Source organism: Sinohyriopsis cumingii, chromosome 9 (genome assembly GCF_028554795.1).
Source record: "Sinohyriopsis cumingii isolate HCF-2022 chromosome 9, ASM2855479v2, whole genome shotgun sequence".
Lineage (NCBI taxonomy): Eukaryota > Metazoa > Mollusca > Bivalvia > Unionida > Unionidae > Sinohyriopsis > Sinohyriopsis cumingii.
Window position 1 is genome coordinate 18,739,849 of NC_142969.1, and position 21,505 is coordinate 18,761,353.

A 21,505-nucleotide genomic window follows, 5' to 3' on the forward strand; every position below is an offset into this window, starting at 1 on the left:
ATATTTAGACAAAGTTGAAATTTCCCTGAAACTATTATAAAATATCCTCATACACACAATGTATACATTTCAACCTGCCTTAGTGGACACATCCATATAAAAGACACCTCATAAAAGATGGCATTTATCGGTAACAATATGATCATTTTGACTTAACTAATGGACGTGTTTATTAATTGAAGAATTTACAAGTCACATACCTTAGTCATTTAGACCTTTGTATAACAGACACATGTCTGTTAAGGACATTATCGTTTTAATGATGTACGCTAGTCAGGTTTCAATATACGTTTGATAAATTGCCCCAGATTGAAAAGATGATCACCCGAAGGTCTTTTTAGGGGTGCCCTGCTTAATATATATTGAAATGGCTGGTGGAATCTTTCAACCTAATATTATAAACTAATTAATTAATTTAATTTAATTAAAAATAACCCAAAGTGTGTTAATAACCTGTATTAAGTTCACGTATGCCACCCCCCCCATATATGGATAGAGTGTTTAGTTCAGTTTTTAGACTGTTATGCGTTATATATGCAAGAAAAGACAATATTATTTGGAGGCTCAGAGTGGTCTAAAGCCCTCACCGTTCCAGATCACTGCCATCTCACCTCTGTCTGCGTGGGTTCGAGTCCAAGGCTCAGCTAGCGTGGGTACGTGGGAAAGCCTGCCAGTAGCTTCTCGTGGGTCATTGGTTCTTCCCTAAGTTTTCCATGGTTCTTCCTCCACCATTTATACTGGCCGCCATGTATTGCCTATCTTGTGCTGAAAAATGGCATTAAACCCTAGAACAACAACAACATTATTTTATCTTATCGACAATTATTGATTATAAACCAAACATGCTTCTAATTTGAAGCTTAGGAGATTAGACTTACTCTTAAGCACATCATTTCCAGCCAGAATATCTTAAGTTTTAATTCGGTGCTTGGGCTGATCGATTTTAAAAGGTATAAATGATCTGAGACCAGGGTTGGCTTGGGAGGACATAATCTGTTGTGGTAAATTATGTACAAGACATTTTATAAACTATTTTACCACTGCAAAAATAAGTGTGATTGAACAATGCGGTACTGTGTGTTTTTGATATTGTTGTCAAGGGACCTAACTATATAAAGAAGCAAATGGTGATGAGTCATTTCTCTTTAACAAAATATAATTTTCATGTCTGAAAGGGCATGCAGTTTCCATTCATTGCTCTGATACAAAAAATCCTCATTTTTCTTGCTGCAGCAGTTACCTTGTTGTGCATACACAAACAATCAAGTATTGCATTTCATGATGCAAATATGATTTTCACCAGAGAAAATCTAAACATGTACATTTCACATGAAAATATCAGAATAAAAAAAAGATGTAAAATATTTAGCCAGTAATTTAATTAAATGCTTACATAAATAACTGATTTTTTTTTCATTGTATTTTTTTCACAGTTTAACTTCCAGGAATAAAATTTAAAAAATAGAGATTATTGTGCCCTATTTTTTGTAGCTTTACTGAAAAAACTGCAGATCTTTTGGATTATAACCTAATCTTTGCAGCTGTAACTGCCAACGCCTGCAGTTGAGAATCCAGTTACATTCCCAGACTTTATGGCTTGTGCAAAGAGATTGTGTTTATTCAGACCTGGGAATTAATAGGTGTACAAACATACCATTAGTTAAAATGCTTCAGCCAGAGACAAGAGGCCAATTGAAAATTATCAAGAACACTTAAATGTGGTCAGGATAAGCTAGGCTCTTGCAGTCATGTTTTGGGACTCCAAGCGTCAAGGACAATAGTTGAACATTGACCAGATTGAAAGACAGTCCTTGCTTTAGTGAACAGAATAAAAACACAATCACTGAAGATCACTTGGATATCATTTTAGTTATTATTTGATTAAGAATTATATTTTGGTTTTGGGGCATCGATTATCAGCACTGATGGTTCAGTTAATTGCCATGAAATAAAACAGAAAAGCTAAACATGCCATGAAACGTTTACTAGAAAGTTTTAGGAGTTCTTGAATAAATACTTACAAAAATATCATGTTACTGGTATTTGCATAGAACTTCATGTTCAGTTGTCATAAAAACTGATTTTAACTTGTAAGAACTATATTTGCATTCTCGTACTAAACACAATACAAAATGTAAATACAAGGATGTAATAAACATAAAACTAATAGATGCAGAATAGGAGCTTGATGATGTAATGTATTGCTTTTAAAGTGGAAACTTTGTGTCAGAAATATTCAGCATCTCAGAAAAAAAAAGATTTCAGTGTAAATTATATTCACTATGGTGTACATTTTTGGCATCCGTTTCTATAGGATAAGTCAAAACTTTACTCAACCAGGACATGTGCAGTGAGATTGTGGCATTCTACGAATGCTGTTAGTTGGGGGTGGGGTGCTCTCAATATTTATTTGAATTACTATGGAATTCCCATCCTGGCTCGTTTTTGTAGGAATTGAAATTAGTGATAGAGAGAGATACAGCTCCGAGCCCCCAGTCAGCAATACCGACAGTTAAATTATTAAGAACACAAAGGTGAAATTCAAAAGAATAACAATTTAATACAATTTAAACGATATTAATTTCTCAACCAATCTTCTTCCTCTCGACCATGTAACAACCTATTTCATCACATGATTATACTGTGAGATGGCTTTCCCCTGTACTTGGTTTCTACTCATCTGTGCTCTCCTTTGCTAATTCCTTTCCTCCTTCCGGCGTTCTCCGTACTGTGATTCTTCCTATCCTCTTTCCCTTTTCTTCTTTTCTCCTCCCCCTTCTCTCGCTCTTTCTCTAGTTGTTCTTGTTGTTGTTGTGGGGTTTAACGCCATTTTTCAGCACACGATAGGCTATACATGGTGGCCAGTATTAATGGTGGAGGAAGAACCCGGAAAACCCCGGAAAGAACCACCGACCCACGAGAAGCTACTGGCAAGCTTTCTCACAAGCCCATATTGGCTGAATCTTAGACTCGAACTGCCACAGACAGAGGTGAGATGGCAGTGATCCGTAATGAAGAGCGCTTTAGACCACTCGGCCACTTGGGGCCCGCTCTTTCTCTAGTAACTAGACTTGTTCTCTGCCTACTGCCTTGTTCTATCCTGTCTCTCTGAGACTCAGGACTTGACTACCCATTAGTTCTGTCCCCATAAGCTTCCTGTGGAAACACAAGGACATTCGCATGTTTCGTTAGCCATCTTGCTCACACTAAATCAACAATCGATCATCAGATAGAGGCTATCTACATCTTCGGTCACGCATTTGTGCACATAAAAAACCACACACATTCTTATAGAAAACAACGTTGCAATAAAGAGCGGTATCCTACTTATCAGACAGACATCACTAAATTGCGTCACATCAATATATTCTTAATCTTATTATTCTGAACAATATCACAACAATCACATTTCTGTACATTATGCTCCCACAAGTGTACGCAAATATTCAAATATCCATATTATTTAAATTTACACTGCAACCATTTCCAAAGTTACAATTTAATTCAACAATTGCAAAATCTAGAATATCACATAAATAAATACACTAGTTTACCACGAAGTAACCAGATAGCGAATTACAATATTAATTCTGACTACGAGCTAGCAATCTACATAATCATGGCTCATTTCTCAAGTACGCATGTAAATTAAACAATACGAAGGTAATTCTATGTACTAACAATACTAGTAAGTAAATATACATACTGCACATAATTACAATTACAATGCCGTAACATTCTGCAACATTCGAGCAAATAACTCACTGACCTTTACGAATCTTTCTGTCCTTAACTCCAGCATTGCTATTACTTTTTGTTATCACTAATTACTCGGGTTTTCTATAACTGAATCCAGTTTGTGAAAAATACCTAAATGATATCATTTTAGTGATTTTTAGATTTAGTCAGTATTTACATATGGTCGTATCTTGACATTGAATCATCTTGGGTTCAGGGTCAACATGCCAGTAGAAAGACTTTTGAACTGCCCTTGGGAAAAGGTAACTCTGGCATAAGAAAATATTTTTATTACCAAATTTGAGTTTGTGGGTTTAACCCCAAGTTCAGCACAGCATAGGCTATACATGGCAGCCAATATATCTGGTGGAGGAAGAACCTGGGAAAACCTCATGAAATATCACTGACGTGCGGGGAGTTATATGCTTTCTCATATACCCTTGTTGGCAGAGCCAAGAGTCGAACCCATGCTGACAGAGGTGAGATGTCAGTGATCTGTAAAGGCAAGTGCCATAGAACACTCCACCACTCAGGGGACCCAAAATTTGGTATGTTGGAGTTTCTGAAGATCAGGGATGGTTTTACATGCTCAAGAAATAAACAGAAGTGGCGTATCTTGGATTCCTAGAAATTCTTTCTTGTCCATTAGAGCTTCAGCCACTCTAATGAGTCTTGGTTAACCTTTGTTCTAATTGTCATATTTTTACATTTTTCGGACAAGCTTTAATCTCCCATGGGTCATTTCTATTTTCAGCCCCATTTAAAAAGGTTTTACATTCTTTTTTTCCTGATATCTTTGATGTGCCTTTTCTAATACAAAATTTACCTGTCAGTTTGTAGCTAGGGTGGTGCTGATGTATGCATACATACATAAGTATGTATATGGGCATACCTAATTAAATACACATAACATGGGGTGCTGGTGAGACACACCATTTCTTGTTTCGTCACAAAGTTTCGGAATTGAGTAAAGTTTACATGCAGTCGATTATTTCCTGTCCACAAACTGTAGCATGAGAACCCCACAGGATGTAGCATGGGAACCATTGATTTTTACCTGTGTTCTTTACACCTTAACAGAAGTTGGGGGGTTGTGTAGTGTCAGTCCTTTAACATTAGGAAATCAATAAATAACTGGAAGAAACAATAGAGACCTGGAGTACTGTTGTTTTTTTTTATAATCTGGAGCTAAAATCTGCATGTTCATGTGATCCATCTACATCATTAAGTCCACCAGGTCGATATGGCAAATTGATACAGCACAATCATTCACAATATTATCATTTTCTTGTTTATTATTCCAACACTTTGAATGTAAAATGGGGATTATTATTATCCTGTCCATCCAGATATGAATGTTTTATGTCAAATAACTCCTACACCGTTGAAGATAAAGATGTCAAACCTTGGGATATGATTGTGTGCTCTACAGTTCCAGAATTTAATTCCCACCTTAATTAATAGCCTGGGAGTGGAGCTTGGGATTATTATTTTTTTGCGTACATGTACGATAGTGGATGGTTGTTGATAACTGAATGAGGATGATATTAATTTGTTGTAGTGTTGGGAGGTTGGTAATAACTGAACGAGGATAATATTGCTTTTGTTGTACAATGGTGGGAGGTTGAGGATAGCTGAGTAAGGCCAATGCTGCTTTGCTGTATAGTGGGAAGTTTGTAATAACAGTGAGGATGCTTGATGGGAGGTTTGAAATAACAGTGAGGATACTTACAGGTTTGTAATAACAGTGAGGATACTTGATGGGAGGTTTGTAATAACAGTGAGGATACTTGGAGGTTTGTAATAACAGTGAGGATACTTGGAGGTTTGTAATAACAGTGAGAATACTTGGTGGGAGGTTAGGGATAACTGTGTGAGGATAATGCTGCAAATGTCTAGTAAGCCTCACTAATGTGTAGTTTTCTTAAGGTGTTGGTGAGTGAAAGATTTTGGATAGGAATATTATTTGTACGAATTCAGTCAAACCTGTCCATAAAGGACACTTTAGGGAAATACAAAATCATGTCCTTTAATTGTAGACAGGTATTAATATAGCTTGAATGTGGCAGTGAATTTTAAAAACAGTTCACAAATGACATTTTTTAAAATGTAATTGTGCCTGCAATAACTCTGGAACTGATTATTAGAAAGATCATTTTTTCATGCATGGGTTAACAGTTAATGTTTACATCTAAAAAGAGATTGTACCTGTCTTAAGAGACCACCTTTTATTGGTGAAATTGGTTTTCTATCAGACTTAAGTGTACATATTTCACATGGCCAGCTAAGTCAGGCCCGATTTTATTTGTTACACTATCACTGGGTGGAGCAGCAAAGGCAGGACCAATTTTACTGTACGTGTTACACTCACTGGGTGGAGTAGCAAAGGCAGGACTAATTTTTACTGTACGTGTTTCACTATCACTGGGTGGAGTAGCAAATGCATGACCGATTTTACTGTACGTGTTACACTATCATTGGGTGGAGTAGCAAAGGCAGGACTGATTTTTACTGTACGTGTTACACTATCACTGGGTGGAGTAGCAAAGGCATGACCAATTTTACTGTACATATTACACTATCACTGGGTGGAGTAGCAAAGGCATGACCGATTTTACTGTACGTATTACACTATCACTGGGTGGAGTAGCAAAGGCATGACCGATTTTACTGTACATATTACACTATCACTGGGTGGAGTAGCAAAGGCATGACCGATTTTACTGTACGTATTACACTATCACTGGGTGGAGTAGCAAAGGCATGACCGATTTTACTATACGTGTTACACTATCACTGGGTGGAGTAGCAAAGGCAGGACTGATTTTTACTGTACGTGTTACACTATCACTGGGTGGAATAGCAAATGCATGACCGATTTTACTGTACGTGTTACACTATCACTGGGTGGAGTAGCAAAGGCATGACCAATTTTACTGTACGTGTTACATTATCACTGGGTGGAGTAGCAAAGGCATGACCAATTTTACTGTACATATTACACTATCACTGGGTGGAGTAGCAAAGGCATGACCGATTTTACTGTACGTATTACACTATCACTGGGTGGAGTAGCAAAGGCATGACCGATTTTACTGTACATATTACACTATCACTGGGTGGAGTAGCAAAGGCATGACCAATTTTACTGTACGTATTACACTATCACTGGGTGGAGTAGCAAAGGCATGACCAATTTTACTGTACGTGTTACACTATCACTGGGTGGAGGAGCAAAGGCATGACCGATTTTACTGTACGTGTTACATTATCACTGGGTGGAGTAGCAAAGGCAGGACAGGTTTACCCTACATGTTGTTCATGTGCTGTACTAGTGGGATGCTATTTAGGTCATTACAGGTTTTACTGTATTACTGGGATGTGTAGCTAAGCAACTAAAAGTTTCATTGTATTACTGGGATGTCATTACAAGTTTTACTGTACAAGTTTCACTGTATCATTGGGACAGTAGTTAATTCAATACAGGTTTAACTCTTCAGGTTTTAATGTTATTGGGGCATCTACTTAAGTCAGTACAGGTTTAACTGTACAGGTTTTACTGTTATTGGGATGTACTTAAGTCAGTACAGGTTTAACTGGACAGGTTTTACTGTTATTGGGGCATGTACTTAAGTCAGTACAGGTTTAACTGTACAGGTTTTACTGTTATTGGGATGTACTTATGTCAGTACAGGTTTAACTGGACAGGTATTACTATTTTTGGGGCATGTAAAGTCAACATAGTTTTTATTGGACAGGTGTCATTTTATTAATGGCACATATTGTGAAGTCAGGACAGATTTTTCTGTATTGGTTTCAATATATATTTAGAGTTGATAGCCATGTCAGGGTTTACTGTACAGGTATTAATATTACTAGGACATGTGGTGATGTCATGTCAGGGTTTACTGTACAGTTTTCGCTATCACTGGCAGGTACAACACTTGGGTGTGAACTTGTTTTGAATTATGGACTAATTTTAAACCAACTGTCCAAGCTATATAGATCAGTAGCACTTTTCATTGTGAAGCATGTATGAAAATCAAGTTGGTTTTGTTTGAGCACTTTGTACTCAGTGACTATACATTATGCTCAGAACTGGGGATATAATGTACATTTTATATATATCGAGCTGGGGACATGTTATGTACATACAACATACAATATATTGGAGTGGTATCATGTACATTTAGTATATACAGGACTGGTGACATGTCATGTACATAAGATATACACCATATTGGAGATATGTAAGGTACATTTAGTATATACAGGACTGGGGACATGTCATGTACATACAGTATGCACCATATTGGAGATATGTACATTTAGGGTATACAAGACTGAGACATGTTATGTTCATAGAGTATTCAGGGTCTATTCTAGAATAAATTAGGTAAATTATAGATAAATTTTAGGGAAGTTCACCCCACCATTTGAAAAAAAGGGGAATTTCTGGAATATAGAATTAAATAGAGCTTGAAAATGTGATGCACAATTTTAATGCATTCAGCTGGGTTTTCCTTGTGAGTTTATTTGAAATTATAATGAATTTTGTAATAAATTCTAGAGTAGATGCTTAGATTATACAAGAATGAGGACATGTCATGCATGTCCAGTTAAAGTGAAACAATTGTTAACTTGGACACTGAATCTATTGAAAATGTATGTGCATCCATGCATGCAATTGCAGTTTTCTAGAATTTGATACTGCAAGTTCAGGTTTTTTTCAGTCACAAACTGCAGATTTCATTAGTAATCTTGATTTGGCAAAAGTTAAAACAAGAATGTATTGTACAGTATTGAACTGCAGTCAAGATTTTATGAAAAGTCTGTAGAGTATCCATTTATTCTAATGATTGGTTACCCAGATCAAACAGAAATTATATTAAATGTAAACCTGAAATGCTTAATGTAAGCTCATAAATGCCAATCACCCTGAGAGATACGACCATATTTATTACCAATATAAGTGGCAAGAAAAAGCGTAAAGAACATAAAAAGGTTAATCTATTATATATCATAATTACAGAAAGCCGCATGAAGAACATATTTGTGCTACTAACCTGGTTCTGCAGTTTGTTAAAATTCTTGTCACAAATCATCTATATCTGTCTGAATTAGTACAAGAATACAGACAAAAATACAAAATGATAAATTATTTATACACATCATTCACTTTAAATAGTCTACATGTTTAACTTTCACTGAAAGAGCATGAAATCAAGTCCACAAATTTTGAATGCTGTATAACACGACTGTCTAATTCGTCTTGCAAAATTTGTAAAGTGTTATTGATTGGTCCTTTTCTTGATGCAACATGTTCAAATTTAACAAAATCCCTCTTCAGTAACATTTTTCAGTCATATAACATCCACAAGTCACATCACAAAAGCCTGTTTCACTTAATATTTGTCACCATGTTTTTTTAATATGCACTGGTCTGGTACTTTAGTTTTTATCAAACTATAATGAGTTTGTGACATGTGGTCTCAAATTCAAGAAACCCGTCTATTTTTCTTGGAAATTTGTCATGTACAGTTACTATAAAAGAAAGTATGAGAACTGTTCGATTTACACAGCTAAATGGTCGCATACATTGAAAATATATGATCAGTAGATGTAGGTCTAAGATGGATAAATGCGCATCTGACAATAGTCACACAATACAAGCATTGAACTATTCTCATTATTGTTTCACTCACTCCTGACATCGACAGATATGATCTTTGAGATCTGACCTTACATGAACTAAATGGGTGCACTATAGCAAATTTTATACCCTTGTAATTATGAATGGGCAGGTACTTGGGTACCTTTTGAACAGCTTTAGTCATTTGCAAACCTTTTATGTTACTACGGGGTCAAAGTTTCTTAACATATGAAAATGTAGCAAGAAAGTGTTGTTATTTGTGACAGATACTTGGTGGTGGAAATATTGACGTGGGGGTGCGGGTGCATAATTTTCTCAAACCATTAGATCTTAGCAAGCGTTTGCTGATTGTCAATAACATATATTGCCTTTTGTTTCAGCTTCCAGGTGACCTGTTTTCTCCGATGGCCAAGAAAGGTTTGGATTTCCAGGGCATGATTTCCCCCCAATTCAAGTCTCTCCATGACCTGGCAGACTGTGCAAGTGATAATGGTAGTATGGTCAGTAGCAGTAGCAACCATGGTGGCAAAACAGAGTCCAAGAAACATCCCAGTCTGCCAAAAGAGGTGAATAACCATTGAGTTGTCTCCCTTGTCAGTTTCTTCAAATGTCACGACATCAAGAATTCTCTTAGCCATGTTTGAAAAAAGGCAGCAAAGAAATACAAATTTAAAAAAAGCAAATGCGGCAAAACAAGTAAATTATGTACTGTGAGGCATTTTGTTGCAAAGGGAAAATGTAATTTTACTTCTTTCCCTATCTGCAGTAGTGAGTGGATTCAAATATTTCTATCCAATAGTAGTCATATAGTATTTCCTTTGTATATCTTATTTGAATAAATCCATCCATCAATCATTAAGTTTTGCATTTAGGTACTGTGATGGTGTATCTCAGTTCGTTGGACACATTTCTAGTTTGATCAAACTGTATACCTACAGGCATAGCAGGAAGAGAAAAATAGTCTATTGGATTCTGATAAGACCACGTTTTTTCAAGTTTCATCAAACTCCAGCCATTAATTGTTCTCCTTTTATTTGTATTTGGATTTTTTTCTGGCATTTGATCTCCACAGAAAAGGGAACTTTTAGCCAAATAAACTGTACAGAATGCTTGACCAGGAAGATGTACGCACCAGTAGCAGAGTGGATTAGAAGTATGGGTTTGACAGATCAGTTCTGAAGGCAAGAGTCATAGGTTTAAGCCCAATGTTATGCTTTTTGTTTCCTGTCTTTTTCTAGGTTATTTGAAAAATGGATTTCTTATGATCAAAACAACAATAGCAAAACCAACCCTTGATTCTCATGGACATGTATTGCTGCAATTAATAAAAGTCTTGTTAGTAACAATTAGAAATTCAATTAAAACAATTGCTAATAACATGATACTTTTGTGATTTCAGGCAGTGGCTATCATGTTGGACTGGTTGCGACAACACAAAGATAATCCCTATCCAAATGATGATGAAAAAGCAATGTTGATCAAACAGACTGGTCTCACAATCAACCAGATTAACTATTGGTTTACAAATGCAAGACGGAGGATCCTTCCAAAGTGGGCTCAGCAGTGTAAATGATCACAACTATGGTGCGTCTGACTGAGATTAAATGTCTGTAGGTTGTGGCCAAAATGTGAAGCAATTAATGGTTGAACTCATACACAGAGTTGCCGTAGCAACCCTTAATCATGGATATGCTATTCATCCCATAATAATACATCTGGATGGAGAAGGAAAAGTATCATGAAGGAAGAAAGGAAGAGGAAGTAATGCTGATTGATTGAATTGATATATTAATTGGTGACAAGACAGATCACAAGGGATAATGTTGATGAAGCAGTTAAAAATAATTCAGATCAAACATTATGAGTGTTCTCAGTATTACGTAAATTACGTTACCCTTGGAGCCAAGTATTTCAGCCATGACAGCATTATGCTAAAATTAATTTTAAAAATCCATATGAACAAGGAATATTTCAAGGGAGATAATTCTGCCATCCCAGTATTGTACTTCATCTCATTGAAATACTTTTGAGAATGCAGAGTTTGGCTGCAAAACAAAGTCCCTATTGAACAGAGCTTTATTTGTAGTGCATGTGACAACCTCAACACAGGTAGACAAACCTCAACACAGGTAAACAAACCTCAACACGGGTAGACAGTGAAGACTAAATTATTTGTAGCCCCATGTTACAAATATTTTTTGCACCAACCAGTAGCTCAGAAAGCTAAAATGGATATTGCACATTGATGAACCACATAATATTTTCATTATTTCAACTTGAATATGATATAGACTGTCAGAATATTAGGTCTTTGAAGTTAAGGTGTTGGTTTAATAGTAAAAACATTTGAGAATACACATCCAGTTTTAATGCAAAAGTGGGGTAAACTGTGAACTCTTTTACTCATTAAAGTGAAAGGATATACTTATCGAAATTGAAATCAGATTGTATGTATTTTTTATAAGTGCATGAGATTTTGTAAGCAAAATAAGATCCTGATAGAAAAATCATGTCTTCCTTTTTTCTTTTTTTTTTGTGATTTCAGCCTCTATGTTGCATTTTGTATTCTCGCCTGTGAATGGACATTGGAGTTGCTTTACAGACATATTTTTCTTGCCTGTTAAAGTACATTGGTGTCACTTTGCAGATAGATTTTTCTTGCCTGTGAATGGACATTGGTAGCACTTTGCAGATAGATTTTTCTTGCCTTTGAATGGACATTGGTATCACTTTGCAGATAGATTTTTCTTGCCTGTGAATTGACATTGGTGTCACTTTGCAGATAGATTTGTCTTGCCTGTGAATGGACATTGGTGTCACTTTGCAGATAGATTTGTCTTGCCTGTGAATGGACATTGTGTCACTTTGCAGATAGATTTGTCTTGCCTGTGAATGGACATTGGTGTCACTTTGCAGATAGATTTGTCTTGCCTGTGAATGGACATTGGTGTCACTCCGCAGACGGCAGAGTCAGTAAGGCCATCATGAATAATGATAAAGGTCCCAGTACAGTGACTGCAAAGTCAGTACTGTCATCATCAGTAATGTTAAAGTCTAGTACAGGTATCCCTTTGCAGGCAGCAAGTCAGTACTGTCATCATATGTTAAAGTTCTGTACAGATATCACTATGGGAACTTCAATAATGTTAACATTCCCTGTATCGGTATTGCTGTGTAGGCAGCAAATGCAGTACTATCATCGTAGGTTAAGTTCCCTTGATAGGTATTGCAGTGTGGAGTGCAAGTGCAAAGTCAGTCTGTTATCATTAATAATGTTAAAGTTCCCTGTATATACATATATATTGCAATGCGAAGTGCAGTCAGTACTGTCATCACCAGTGATGTTAAAGTTCTGTACAGATATCACTTTGCAGGCAGCAAAGGCAGTACTATTGTCATCAGTAATGTTTATGTTCTGTACAGATATCACTTTGCAGGCAGCAAAGGCAGTACTGTAGTCATCAGTAATGTTAAAGTTTTGTACAGGTATCACATTGTGGACTTCAATAATGTTAAAGTTCTCTATACAAATGTCACTTTGTAGCCAGCAAAGTCAGTACTGTCATCATCAGTAATGTTAACGTTCCCTGTGCAGGTATCACTTTGCAGGCAGCAAAGTCAGTATTGTTGTCGTCAGTAATGTTAACGTTCCCTGTACAGGTATCACTTTGTGGGCAGCAAAGCCAGTACTGTTGCCATCAGTATTGTTAATGTTCCCAGTGCAGGTATCACTTTGCAGGCAGCAGAGGCAGTACTGTTGTCATCAGTAATGTTAACGTTCCCTGTGCAGGTATCACTTTGTGGGCAGCAAAGGCAGTAATGTTGTGATTAGTAATGTTAATGCAATCTGTTCAATATTTAAGTCACTGAAAATCTAGAATCTTCTACATCACCTGTTGTATTCAGCTTAAACTTTAATGTAACATCAGCATTTGTTACCTCAGAAACTGAATTCTTGGTAAAGGATTGCTCAGATGATAAAAAATCCACAATTTCTATTAAAATACATTTAAATGGGGTTACCAACTCGAAGATGTTCACATGACTTAAAATGGGGATGTAAATAAAGCTGCAAGATTACTGGCAATATCCACTGCTAAACAAAACTGCATAGAACACCACTGGAAATTATCCCCAAAAAGAAGGCTACATTTTAATTAAACAATTCTCAGGTTGTCTGGTAGCAGTGTGTTTTAGGTCCAAGGGAGGTAATTGCTACAACTAGCATCCTGTTTGTAAGCACTCATCTACATGATGGCAGATGAAAGATTCACATTGTATTTTCAGTTTATGCAAAGTTTATAAGGTAATAAATTTGTTAGTTTGCTGGGAAGAATGAAATGTTATACACTATTCACATTTGATATCTGCATACATATTTCTGGTAGCTAAGATGTATGTTTGTACCGTGATATGCTGATATTTCCTGTTTTGTGATAAAAATACTTCATCCTGCTGGTGATGATGATGGGCAAACATTGTTTTCTGTGAAACACTTGTTCATATAGATCTGATTTCTTGTTGTGTTGTGGAAAAATAGTATCTAAATGTGAAATGAAATTGGACTTCTAACGTTTTATGCAATTCTAATAAATATCCATAATTTATGGGCAAGTAATGAACATAACTACTGCATAAATTACTTTTTGATCACTACATTAAGTTAGGTTGACAGTTGTAATATTTGCATCATACATGTCACAAATTGGCCCTATATTAAAAAAAAAAAATCAACTTTTTGCAGCAAAAATTTGTTTGTCTAAATTTTGTGCTATAAATGAACATATTGCTTTCATCTGTGTATAATTGCACACTTCATGTATTTCATGTCTATTCAATAGTTCTGATAGATTTAAATAGCAAAAAAAAAAATATCAAAATATTTCAATTGAAATGTGTTTTTTTTTATGCGCCACATTTGTGGTAAGGACAAGTAGCATTACCGATATCTGTCCGTCAGTCCGTCCATTATGTTTTATATTTGATTCAGTTTTCAATGTCTGGTGGTGTGTTTATGTTGGCTGATAGTAAAGAACATGATGTTAATCCTTTTTCGTGAATGAAACTGATAACAGTTGAAATCAGCGGTGCAAGTCGACATAAACGCCATCAGAAAACATCGTTATAAAGCTAGATTATATAATGTAATTTTTATTAGCAATATTTTCACATTAGATTCTTGGTACAAATGACATACAATGTGCCTTAACTGTTGGATGTTCCATTGTTTCCATCTTATTTGCCATAGTGCACTACATTAGCTTACAGTTTTTACAGTAAGTTTGTGCACCTTTGTTTTCCGGCTGTGAGCCATGTTGTAAATATTAATATATTGCTTAAGCTTTTAGAGTTATTTATGATATAAATGCACTGTTCACTTAGAGAAATATAGCATGCATTTGGTACGCCATTATAAAAACATGATGTACTGTTGTCTTTCATGTTTCAAAAGCAAGACATTTAGGGTTACAACCCCTGCTTAAGATAGGGGAAATATATATATTTTTAACTTTTTTATGTTGTAAATAGAACATGAATTATATAGCATACACGCTTTTCTTATAGAAAAGTAAACTTTTAACTTACTTGGAATTTTATATATATTTTAAAAAAATGTTGTTAAAGTCAACAACAGCCTGATTTGAAATTATTGATTCAAGTTTTCTCTAGTGATATAATTTCATTCTGTTTGTTTGATAACAAGGCAAAGAAATTGTCTTGGCAAATGTTGGAAGTTTTATACTTGGGTTATTGTTTTCTTAATAAGCTCAGACACGGATTGGTCTTTGTTTTTAAAGCCATAATTTATTTTTATTTTCTCTTTAAATAATTTGTCTTATTCTTTCGGTAATAGCGTACTGTAATCAAATTCACATTCTATTCATGCACTTTCCAATACAAGAAATATTTAACAGCTGGATTTGTTTTATAGCCCAGTAGGACATAGAAATTGCATTTATATGGTACAAGCAAATATCCATTAATCCTAAAAATGTATTTTTACTCTAAGTGAAATAAAAATAAAATTATTTGTCTCTAAGCATTTTATTCCATCCATCACTTTGAAGCCTTAAACAAGATTTTATGTAATACTTTTTTTGCAAGGTTGTGATATTTCCTTATCCAAACACTTAGCTTTATTGATGGTTATTTCTTTTACTTTTTCTTTGATGAAGAACACAGAGAACAGCTTGGTCTACATACTTTTCATATTTATTACATTTTTTAGATGTCAGGAGGCATCATGTGGTATATTTTTTAAGAAACACACACAAGTGCCTTTAATTCTTCGCAAAGTAAAAACTCGTCATGCATGCATAGAATATCATTATTTATTGTTTACATGTGCGATCATTGATTGAGTGATTGTACATGGTGATGTTTTCAGTCGGCGAATGCTGCAGTATCATTTGGAATGGACTGGAACCATGAAACTTTGTTAGCCAATTATATCATTGACAAATCTAAATATGTTTGGTGGATGTTGATGATTGGAATGCTTAAAATAAAGGAAATTTATTTCCTACTTTAAGGTACCCTAAGGATAGAATGGTCTTTTGGAATATATGTCAGACAAGATTTCTTTCTTTGTAAGATAAAAGAACGAGATAATTACCAAGCTCCTTGACTGTCCTTGAACTATCCTTGAAAAGTACCAGTATGGAGCCAATGTGAGGGAATCAAAATTGCTACCATGACACAACAAAAGGCTGTTAGTTTTCATTGTATATTTACATAACTTTTAACTTAGCAGTGCTTGTACTTTCTGCACATGTACATTTTATCAAGGACTGAAAAATATCCTTGTGCTCTGTATATAAATTTTAAACATGAACAAATACAGAACAAATAAGATGTTTATTTTCTCTGTATCAAAGAAAAATTGCATTTTAATGTCACCATTATATATCACCGTTTCACTATTGCTATAATTAGTTTTGCTATGAAGTGAACTCTGTGATATTCATCATACATTTTTAAATCACATCAGTGATTGCCACTCTGATCTATTAATTCATTTGTTGAATTTCAACTTGTATTGGGGCCATAGATGGCCAAGTGGTTTAAAGGGCTTGGCTTTATGAATCACTATCACCTCTCCTCATTTTGCATTGGCGCAAGTCTCTGGCATGGCTAGTGTGAGCATGTGAGACAGCTTGCCTGTGGTTTCCCATGGGTTTCTGTTTCTTACAGGGGTTTTCTCACATCCTTTCATTTAAAATGCCTGCCATGGTTGGGCTATCTTGCATTAAGAAATGGCATTAACCCACAACTAAACAACTTGTATCTTAGGAATACAAACAGTTCTGGAAATAAAATACAGTGATAAAAGTAATTTTGTATGCGTTTGCACAGTAGTGATTTTTTTAGGTTAAGTCTTCCTATAGAATCATTACATGATTTAAAATAAGATACTAGATATATTTTGACCAATCAGAATGCTGCAATTATACATTTGAGTAATATTTCCAAGTCAGTTGTATTATTTATTTTTCGAAATGTTAGTCAAGATATATGACAGAATGGTATATATCTGCATAAAATAATGTTTTGGGGCAAATTTACAGATATTTATTAAGATAATTTAACTTTATTAAAGAAAATTGGCTTATATTTGAAGAAAAGACTAGATGATAGTTTCTTTTGCAGCATTAAACCCAATCTTATCTTGGAAAATAGAATTTTGTCTTGACCAACATGTGAGACTGCTTTCCAGCACCTACCTATGGTTTGGAGGTTCTTCCTTCAGCAACCATCATGTATACAGACCTGCCAACTCTTACGATTTTGCCGTAAGTCTTATGAAAATTACCCTTTAAATACAGACTTGCAGCATACTAGTAAAAATTACGAAAAATGATCATTGCTGAAAAATCCAGATAATTGGTTCATCCTTGTTTTATTTTGATCTGGGTTTCATCTTAGAATAAGTGAATTAGTCAGGGAACCAGATTAACCTTACAGCAGATGTTTTAAGCTGTACTTATTTGTTCATGTGAAGCGTCTGCATGATCAAACTGTTGATTATAGAATTTTTTTAAATGGCATCTAGAAAGCAATGCAAGTTGGAAACGAAATGGAAAATAAGCTTCTAGAAAAGAGTTAATAATTAGAAGAATAAAAGGAATATTCAGATTCTTGTTAATACAGGCTTGAAAGGACACAATTATGTTTATTGGACATCACATGCCAATTTGTATATGTCTCATGGCATGAGATATGATTGCCATTGTCATGTGAAATAGAAAAGAATCAACTGCCTTACTGAAATGGACTCATCAGGGTTGGCAGGTCTGTGTATAGCCTATCATGTGCTGAAATGGCATTAAATCCCACAAAACCAAACTAAGCCTTATTAAAAATTATTGTATATTGTTGTGTGTTAACGTTTTTCTGAATAATTACATAGATCCCAATCAACATGTTATTGATTCCCACTGGTTTACAAATGCTATATTAAAATTTCTGATCATAGTACACACTCACTGATTTTTTTATGCCTAAACTTGTATGGCCTCTTTACCACAAAAAGTGTAAGACAACACTTCTGGAGAATTGTATTGTCTTTCAGACTGTTCATTGTAATGAAGTTTGATTTGTGTGTTCTTGCTTTTCATTTCACCTTCAGTTTTGTACAGTTGTTTAATTTTTGAAATTTATCCCAACAGTGCTTTAGTATTAACTATGAACTTTTCCTTAAAGCCAAAGCTGGGTTACCTCCCTTTGCATAATGGCTCTTGAGAAGTTTTAGATACGTTTTTACTTTGATATGAATTGTGTTTTAAAAGATTAAATGTCAAATAAAATCATTTTATGATTGGCACTGTCTCACCTATTTATTTCTTCCTTGAAGTGTTTTTAGCAAAATGGAAATCCATTTATGATCGGCACTGTCTCACCTATTTATTTCTTCCTTGAAGTGTTTTTAGCAAAATGGAGATCTTTTTATGATCATTGTCATGCCATCACAAATAAGGGTGGTCAGTTAATGGTTAGAGACTTGATATCAGCGATATGGTTAACTGTCATGCACTTAATATCAATGAAGTTGGTGGTTAGTATAATAACTTGATATTGACAAAGTCATGGTTAGTTAACTCTGTTATTCACATTATATCTACAGGGTAGTGGGTAGTGCACTATTACAGTCTAATTTTGTTGTAGACTTGATATAAACTAGATGGTATGATACATACTTGATATCGAGAAGATCGTTAGCTGTCACACACTTGATATCAACAGTAGGTGATAAGCAAGTCCATTCAAGTGAAAAGGGGTGGGTGGGTGTCCCACTAATATAGCATTGTAATATGATCTTGATTAGCATAATGTATAAATGAGTTTTACTTGGGATATGCATTTTTAGAATGCATATATTGTATCAAGATTTGTAAATCAATTTGGAGATCTATTTCGAGCTATATTAGTACGAGTGGCTTTTTGGAAAATGAGAAAAGTCATGGAGAGCTGTGAATGAAATAAACCTACTGCAGCATTTTAATTCAGAAATGCAACTAGTACCACAAGTTAGGGAGATGAACGTAAATAGGTTGGCATCTACTTGAACATAGATGATGCATATAAACAGTGTCAAAAGTGCATTAAAACTTAACTAATATTATTATTTAATCTGAGTAAATAAAATAAATTTCAATATTTATTAAAAATCAGTTCCATATGAAAATAAGTAAATACTTTTTTCCCTGATTTTGCATTTAGAAATTCAAAGCTACTTGTGTATGGGCACCAACTAAGCACAATGACTAATGTGATTGAACAAGTGAATTTAAAAAGAATTTGTTAAAGCTAATTTGAATAAAAGTCCTTAAAAAATACAATTTGGATATATTATATTATAATGTCCCCTGTCCCCCAAGTCTAATAACTTAAGTTGTCCATGGTTCAGTTACCAAATTTTGTAGATGGCAGTAAGCTTGTACTTGGGTTATAAAAGAACCGTATTGATTTCATGGTCGAATGTCAAGTTCATGGGACCGAGAGAAAAAAATTGGTTTTGCACACAAGTTGTCCACCATTGACAGCTACCAATGTGTGTAGATTGCATACTCTTACAGTAGGGAAGAAGCCTGTCAATTTTAGGATCAAAAGGTCAAAGGTGAACAATTACTCACTGGAAGAAGAAAAGCGAGTTTTGCATTATAAGGATTTGTACACCATTTATATATAGTTTCCAACCTTTATAAATGGCATACAATCGTGACAAACAAAAATGTTGATTTAGAGTTCAAAGGTCAAAGTTGCTCACTGAAAGAAGATCAGTGGCTTCTGCCTAATAGATGGAGAACTATACCATCTGCAGTTACATTTACCAAGAAGAAACATCAATGTTGGTCTCAAAAGGTTGATGGTCAAGGTCAAAAGATGGTTTCTACACAATACTATTCTGTATCAAAGACATAGCCCAGCCTTTTTGTGGATGGCTTAGACTTGGGGTAAAAAAAACGAAGCCTACTCAAATTGGGGTCAGTAAGTCTGACTGATTGCTGCACGTAAATTTCAGTTCTTGACCATTGAGCTTCATCAAAGCTTGTGGATAACACGTTGGGCAATTAGGAAACCTATTGATTATGGAATCAAAAGGTCAAGATTACTGACTGGAGAAGAAAAATGGTTGTAATGTCGGTAATGTTTACCTGTCATTATTATTAAGCTTTTACCTATCTGCATGGAAAGACCTTGTCTGCGCTAGATGAACTAACTTCCTGTTCTTGAGATTTCTTAGAACGTTGAACTAGCTGGCCATGTTGTACAAGGTTGCAAACAACCTAGTGGTCATAGCAGCGGACCTGACCATGGCATATAGCCAAACTATGGCAAAGCACAGGAAAAAAAGTTCCAATGAAAGTCAACATCGCCAAATTGTTTCAAGTTCAGCTTCTTCCAATGTACAATATGGACATGGAATATTGATTAATTGATTTTATTTTTAACGGCGCATCAGCTCTGTTAGGCTATTTAGCGCCAAACAAAATATTATTTGTATAATCTTTTAAAAATTATAAAAGGTCTTATACCGACCAGCGATATAAAAGAAGAAATGGTTGAAATTAAAACGGTAAGATGGTACCGGTGCAAAATAAAGCTTCCCGATCAACGGGGGATGTAAACGTTGTATGTTAATGAAAAATGATGAAAAGGTATTAAAACGGGATGGTATATTATATATTGCATAAAACTGCACAAGGTGATAGCATAAGGAGTTTAGAGTAAATATTTACTGCTTTCAGGAACTCTATAATACGAGTATTTTTATAGTATCAAAAAGTTCTTTCATGTCATGCACAATGTAATAACGATCGCGCGTAGGTTGCAGGTTAAAACACTATCATAAAGTGCTTAACAGTGAATGGTTCATTGCAAGAAATGCACTCTGGTGGGTCTTCACCTTTCAGTATGTGGGAGTGGGTGATATAAGTATGACCAATTCGGATTCTTGCAATGACTACCTCCTCCCTACGCATGGTTCTGTAGGAAGGAGTCCATTCTTCTAGAGTCGGTTTGATTGCATGAAGTGTGTTATTCACGGCATCATTCCATGATGCCTGCCACTTCTGACGTAAGGACTTTCTAATACTAGGTTTAAAATCAGTATACGGTATTTTTAAAAACAGATGGTTTTTGAGTAAGGGCCATTTTAGCAGCGCGATTCGCTTTTTCGTTACCTTTGATACCAATATGGCTAGGTAACCAACAGTATATTATATTGTGGGAGACACTCAGGTCGGTATTTTTGACGAGTATGTTTGTCAATAATGGATTCAACAGTTTTCTATTGTGTAGTGACTGAAGTACTGATAGCGAGTCGGAAAAGATGATACTGTTTAAAATACGTTTGTTTTCTATATGTTGCAGAGCAAGGTCTATTGCTCTGATTTCGGCTGTAAAAATTGATGTTCCATTTGGTAAGCGAACTTGCGTTGTGTTATTTCCACAAATGAAGGCTGCAGCAGCTTTTTCCTCATCCTTTGATGGACATGGAACAAATTACCATCAATAATTGCAGAAGCTCCTGACTTGATATCTCAAGCAGCAGGGAGGGTGAATAGAACACTATTTAGAAAAGTCCATTCGCGAAAACAAAGCTTCCTACGA

At 35.2% G+C, this 21,505-nt stretch overlaps 1 protein-coding gene across 2 annotated transcripts in view; it reads left to right on the plus strand.

Moving 5' to 3' along the window:
* Window positions 1-18,212, plus strand: part of LOC149791334 (uncharacterized) — a 101,412-nt gene extending 83,200 nt beyond the window's left edge. For both annotated transcript variants that reach the window (XM_089969875.1, XM_089969876.1), the window contains exons 6-7: window positions 9,772-9,957; window positions 10,791-18,212. In XM_089969875.1, the coding sequence (XP_089826001.1) occupies window positions 9,772-9,957; window positions 10,791-10,964 (360 nt within the window). In that variant the 3' untranslated portion in view covers window positions 10,965-18,212. The remainder of the gene's footprint in view (window positions 1-9,771; window positions 9,958-10,790) is intronic.
* The last annotated feature ends 3,293 nt before the right edge of the window (window positions 18,213-21,505 follow it).